At 42.6% G+C, this 6,576-nt stretch overlaps 1 protein-coding gene across 1 annotated transcript; it reads right to left on the bottom strand.

Moving 5' to 3' along the window:
• Positions 1–1,290: 1,290 nt before the first annotated feature.
• trim110 (tripartite motif containing 110) lies at positions 1,291–5,691 on the bottom strand. The gene is made up of 6 exons (XM_063886916.1): positions 5,230–5,691; positions 4,151–4,655; positions 3,971–4,066; positions 3,651–3,884; positions 2,316–2,461; positions 1,291–1,492 (listed from the first exon to the last, which is right to left on the bottom strand). The coding sequence occupies exons 1-5, from the start codon at positions 5,262–5,264 to the stop codon at positions 2,423–2,425; spliced, it is 909 nt and encodes a 302-aa protein (XP_063742986.1). The 5' UTR covers positions 5,265–5,691; the 3' UTR covers positions 1,291–1,492; positions 2,316–2,422.
• Positions 5,692–6,576: the final 885 nt, after the last annotated feature.

Here is a 6,576-nt window from a genome sequence, read left to right as displayed (position 1 = left end):
TTCCAATTGTGTTTCCAAAAACCTATTTTTGTCCTTTTCAAAGCAGCCTCTTCAGTTGCTTTCCTGCTACAATGCACTTATATCCACTCATTGAATGTTCCGTTCTCAGAAATCTCTGATATTTCTATGTCAATATCACCTGATATAGGAAATATGTTTCTTTCAATCTCAGGCTGATATGTGAGGGGAGAGAAATATCAGAGAGGCTCAAAGTTCCAGTTAGCTTCCAGAAATAAATCAGCAGCGCTTTGTCTTGGCATGGCTTTGTCTAAGTTAAACCAGCATGGTGCCAGGCAGCATGTTTTCTCCGTCCCCTTTTGCCTTTTCTCCACCTCAGACTTTGAGGATGGTGATTCGACTGTTGAGCTCAGCTTTGTAGAGTCCAAAGCCCAAGCACACAGGTTCAGTGAATGTGGTGGAGAAAGTGTGGAGGTGGGTCAGGTTGTTGGATGGTTCCACCTCGGAGAAGGTGATGGTGCCTGCTCCGTAGTCCACGGTGACAGCAACACGGTTGCCGGTCATTTGGTACACAAGGCGGGTCTTCCTGCGGTTGTGCCAGGCAGCCAACTTCCTGTCGTGCTGCTGCGTCAAACTCCATGATACCTAGACATTAAATAAAGGCCTTTTAATCCAGGAATATGTCATTTTGATTGAACAGCTGAAACAATGGATTTTGTCAGAAAATTAAGTACCAACAATGTTTATAATCGGTTAGGGTTAGGGTTTTATTCAGTGTCACCTTTAGAATTTAAGATGCATGATTGTGTGTAAACTGCATTATGTGCTATGTTTGGTCAATGTGGTCTCATGTGCCGGAGCCAAAGACACATTTCCAATTTTATGCAAACTTTGCGGGTACTAAAGTAATCTGAATCTTCAATGGGTGTTACTAAAGATTTAGGATTGTTGTTTCTGTCAAAGCACATTTAGGTGTAAGACTGTTTGTGAGACAACACAAGCAATTGGAATTGCAACCTGGGAAATTGTTATTGGAATTTTGTAATTATAAATGGTGAATGGACTGCATTTATAAAGCGGTTTCCGATCTTTGCAACCCTTAAAAGAATTTTGCATATGTCAAGGATACATTAACACTATGATTGTGTGGGCTGTGAATCACTTCCAATTCTAAACAACTACTCTACCTCAAAGCCATTCCAGATTATATTTTATAAACCAGTGTGCTCTAAACTGAACAAACTTTCTTGGGGTATGTGTACCTTGTTGTTTCCAAAGGCGTTACCCTCTTTCCCCTTCCGTCGAATACTTCTATAGCAGACGCCAATGTCCCAGAATCCCTCAGCTTCCAGCTCCCAGTAGTGAGTCCCAGAGGCAATGGTCTGGGCGGTGAGGACCTGCGGCCAGTGGTCGAAACGTTCAGGGTGAGCAGGGTGGGGTTGGCGGTTTCTAACCCGCGTCACAGATCGAAGGTCATCAGGGATGCTTAACAGGGGATGGGCCGTGTTAGTGTCCAGAGACAACGGACTGGTTACTGCATGAGAGGGGAATAAAATATGAAGCAAGGCATAGAGAAAGTTAGAGGCAGCTTTCAGTCTAAGCTACTCTAAACGTCTATTAGAGGTAGATTCATATAGAACGATTAAATATGAGGACCAATCGTCTAATCTAACTCTTTGTAAAAAGGCAATAACAACTCTTTCCAAAGATATTCAAGAGGCCTTTTCAAGCTTTTGGGGATTTCCCCTTTCCTGTAGTTGGTTTTATAGGTTTGTGTGCATGTAAATGGTCTGGAAAAGCTAAAATCCAAAAGTTGTCTCCAGAGGGAGTATTTCTTAACCTGAAAATGAGCGCAATACGGTATGTGTTCTTTAACCATTTGAATTGTTTCAAATCTATAAAACCATGGTAAAATGCATCACATCAAATGTCTTGTTGAGACACAAAATACAAATATCAACCTGAAAATGAGAATAACATTTCCTGTTTAAAAAAGGTAAGGGACCGTTCACAGATCAATTTTAAATAAAAAAATGTACAGAGTATTTATCAATTGAGATTATTTTGGTGTGAGTTGCAGAATGTTTGGGATATGGGCCGTAGAGATGTCTGCCTTCTCTTGAATATAATGAAACTAGAAGGCACATGTGAAGCTCGAGCAGCAAGGTACTACATTTTAAAAGCAGCACAGCAATGTCTCTTTCCTCATGACCTGTTCACTCAAGATAATCCACAGAACTTGTTGTTAGAATTTTATTATAGAATCTAGTTTCTTTTACTGTATCACCATATTATTCAAGATTTTGGAATCAACTGTCCTCTTAAATAAATGGGGTGTGTCACCCATCTGCACTCACAGAGCTCCCTTTTGAGTTCACTGAGGCAGCGGAGGGTGCCGGTGATGAAATCTCGGTACTTGCTCTCTATGTCCTCCAAGATGTGTTTCCTGTCCAGACTGACGGCCTCAGGGACATAAACTGGGCTGTCCAGGTCTGCTAGTAACCTAGGATACAAGAGATAACACATGCTGCAGTACAGGGACTATCTTGTTGATTACCATGTACAAAGATAAAAGGTTTTAATAGTCTAACACTAAGACACTTAGTGATTCCAACAGACAAAGACTGCCTTTACACTCAACAACTCAACTAATAACACGCTTTTATCTGGACTTACTTTGTGTCGTCTGATTGAAAGGCCTAGGAAAGAGTCAAGGACAGCCGAGAAAAACATGACAGTAAAGGATTCGTTTACAAAAGAAAAAACTATTCATCGTTTTTTTTAAAGGTGAATCTGCTTGGTAAGAACAGTTTAAAGGCTCTAAACATCTTTACGCCTTAGGCAGACAATTGGTGGGGGGTGACGACATCGGCAACATTTTGAACATAGGCTCAAGTCTAACAGGGGGCCCCAAATTTAGAACCGTTTTGGTTATTTCTTGTATTAGTTTAGTGTCTGTGCAGTCTGTTCTCTTTCCACTGGTTTGGGTTAAATTTAAACATTATGTCATTTAATAGAGCTGTAATCATGATTTAGCAACATGTGGAGAGCGGCTGTGGTTCAATCCCCTGAACTCAATATCAGCGTCTGTATAAATGTGTTTAAATGCTAACATGTGTTGTTGTAAAGCGTGTTGAATAGTCGCAAAAGCCAGAGAGGCGCTACATGCAGTCCATTCATTTACCAATTTGAAACCATGCCCATTCAGTCACGATGAAACGTTGACAGCAATGTTAATCCCTTCACCAGCCAGCGAGTTAAGAAATGCCACATAGGGAAGCATAGGATACACAGACAAGTAGTGTTTATTTAGACAAACCAGCTTAATCTTGATTGCCTGAAACAGATAGGTACCTGAAATCTTCAGATACTTAAATCTTGTTCTGTGCCCTACAGATTCTCCATCCTTGTGAAGATATGTGTTTTAAAAAGATAAGAACCAAAGACATGGTTTGAAAGAGCCTTTGAGCCATGCCACTAGCATTGCTAACGGTTAGCTAAAGGACAACCGATTGAGCTTGGTTGAGATATTCTCCTTAACACATCTCCTTGTTTCTAGGTTATTTGCATAACTGACAACACTGTATCATCATTATCCACAGTGGCTACCCTACTTATAATATATTACATCAGAATAAATGCATTTTTATGAATTAGCTGTCAACTAATCATGTTTGTACATCAGTTCTTACCCAGATAAGCAGGAAAGGGTCGGTCTCTGACAGCAGCGAGGCCAGGTAGTACTGGATGCTCAGCGCCTGGCTCATGTCGTCTCTCACTTTGGAGCAGTCTTCATGCACTCGCTCTATAACCTGCTGTCTCTCCCTCTTGGTGATCTCCCTCAGAGCGCCCACCAGCTTGGTCACCTGGATCTGAAGGTCTGAGCCCAGCCGCTCCACCTGGGAGATGTCCTCAATCAGGGAGTCCTGAAATGAGTCGTGAGAGATTGGTGCCAGATCAGTGATTGGTTATAATCCAAATATCTGATGCATTTGAAACTATTCATACTCACAGCCATGGTTGAATCAATACACTCATGCTCTTTGAGGATTCGCTGTCCATCTTTCATCTTCTCCTCTGCTTTGCTGAGCAGGGTCTGGAGAATAACCTGGGGAGTCACACTTATATGAGGAAACGCATGAACTGTGCACAGACAAATTTTACAAAACAAACACATTTTCTTCCAGCTGACCTTCAGATCCTCTTCCACCTGTCTCAGCGCCTTCACTTTGTGCTGAGCATGGCTCCCGTCCAGCAGACAGTCTCCACACACGTACTCCCTGTCATCGGCGCAGTAGTATCTCAGTATCTCTGCGTGTGTCTGGCACTTTCGCTGGGAGAGGTCCCCCAGCGGGTCCACCAGCAGGTGGGTGCTAAACGCCGGTCTCTCCAGATGGGGTTGGAGGTGTTGAGCACACAGTGACACCTCACACCTCAGGCAGGTCTTGACGGCCAACTGTGGCTTTCCTTCATCCGCTTCCTCTGTCGGACAGCAGTCACACAGCACTTCGCCGTGCTCCTCCTGACACTGGGGGCAGTTAAAGCGACCTTTGCCCTCGCCCTGCCCACTCCAGGCCTCACGGATGCAGGTGGGACAGAAGCTGTGACCGCAGGGAAGAGGGTGGGATTTGCTGAAGCAGTCTCGGCACACAGAGCAGGTCAGCTCTTCCTCCATGGACGCCATAGTGGGCGGATCACTGTGTATGGGTCACAAAAGGCTAGTAACTATACAGTTGGTACACAAGAAAGAAACCAGATACACACTGATTTGGATTGCAGTGAGTTATTGTATGTGCTGAGAAAATGTAACCAGGTTACATTTAAGCATGTGAATAGTAACGCACGGTTCTTGTTGAGCTGGTGGGAAGTTTCACTCCAACTGTGCATGCTGAACAGTAATCCTGTCTCCTGGGCTTTTGCCTACCGCGCTCTATGAATAGAATACTTAACCACTATTACTGGGAAAATGTTCGGAGGTTGGACCAAAATAACACTTCATATCTTAATGGGTGTAAGTGAGCGATAATGGTGTTTCAAATGAAGACTTGCTGGTGATCACATTGACGGTAAAGGGTTGCAACATTGACTCGAGACGAGCGCTAACTCCACTAAGCACAGTTACAGGGGATCAGGAGATCATCCTTGACAGATTGTTGGCCTGATTTACTCTCAGCATGTGCTCTTCTTTTGCATCTTTAACTTCGAACACACATATGCTTATCTGAACTGAATTTAATGAGAATAAACATTTTTTTAAATGGTGTCTCTTACCTGGTGGTGCCCTGGTGTTTGTAGACTGTGGCCATCGGTGAGGGTGAGTATTGCGTGTGGTCAGTATTGTTGACCAAGGAGGCTAATCCCAACAGATCCACCCCCCTTGGTGTCTGCTTCAGTGGTTTGAACTGACTCAGAGAGGTCACGTGACCCTGGAAGGTGGCGAAGGGAAAATGATTAGGCAACGGTGAAGTAAAGTTGGAGCTCTAGTCAATAGAAGAGTGTGTGTTTCATAATTCAATCACGGATGTAACAAAGGAATCCAATGGAGGCATTTCCGGAGGTGTGTGGGAGAGAAACTTGGATATTTTTGCCTTAAAAGACCATTTACATGCACAAAAACCTATCTAACACACTACAGGAAAAGGAGAACCCCAAAAGGCATCAATGGCAATCAATCAATGCAAAAAAAGCAAAACAAATCTAAATACTGACAATGTCTACCTAACCTAATATCTATCTAAGTACACTGTTTTGCCATCAGTTAAGCTGCCACATGTCAATAAGGTTGCCGACCCATCTGTTACATGCTTTTGGGATTTGTGATTTGAGGCCTGTGCAACCATAACTGCACCTGCACACACAAGAACACTAGTTTCACTTCCCTGAAAATGTAACTCTATTTACATGACCAAGCCATTTAACTTTCAATATTAAAATACGCTTGTTTCACATACACAAGGCCAGCATCTGTCCCATAGCCCTTAAAAACACTCCTGCATAAGTCTACTGCTCAACCAACACAATTTAAAATGTGTACAATTTGGAACTTTCCGATATAGTTGTGTTGCTGACATTACTGTGTCAGTTCACTGACTTTGGTGACTGTTCTCTACACCAAAACGAAAAGCATATGGCGTCTGGTGCAACATATTGCCTTAATGCACTGAGCGTTATTTGTGTTAATACAACAAGTGTTGGTGTCTATACTGTATGTGTTTGAAATACGTTGCATGCACTCCTTGGTGCCTTCATGTTCCAAAAAAGCACATCAAACATGCCCTCTTGATTCCCCCTTTGGTAGATAAAACATGATGTCATGCCCTTTACTCTTCTACAGGATAAAACTTGATGTTTGAAGAGTATGAATCATCTGTTTCTCAGAGCACATGCCTAACTGCTGGAATATCTGATTTACTTCACAAACCAGAGATGCATTTTTAAATCAGGGCCTATTCCACAAAGTAGGAAATATGAGTCAGCTGGAAAACGCAAACCATTTTGATAATGCTGAAAGGATTTCTCAATAATATGTACGTTATCTAGTTAAAAATGAGCAGCTCAACTTTATTGTAAAACAGGTTGTCTTTGAGAGACACCTAGTGGCTTTACTGATGTAAGACT

This window comes from Eleginops maclovinus, chromosome 6 (assembly GCF_036324505.1).
Source record: "Eleginops maclovinus isolate JMC-PN-2008 ecotype Puerto Natales chromosome 6, JC_Emac_rtc_rv5, whole genome shotgun sequence".
Lineage (NCBI taxonomy): Eukaryota > Metazoa > Chordata > Actinopteri > Perciformes > Eleginopidae > Eleginops > Eleginops maclovinus.
This window is presented reverse-complemented; position numbering and strand designations above follow the sequence as displayed.

What these genes read in the sequence shown, in the direction of transcription:
- trim110 (XM_063886916.1), bottom strand. Translation starts at nt 5,264, where the DNA reads ATGGCCACAGTCTACAAACACCAGGGCACCACCAG. An exon ending in AAACACCAGGGCACCACCAG is followed by an intron (nt 4,656 to 5,229) that starts GTAAGAGACACC and finishes ACCCATACACAG; the next exon opens with TGATCCGCCCACTATGGCGT. An exon ending in GTATTGATTCAACCATGGCT is followed by an intron (nt 3,885 to 3,970) that starts GTGAGTATGAAT and finishes GACTCATTTCAG; the next exon opens with GACTCCCTGATTGAGGACAT.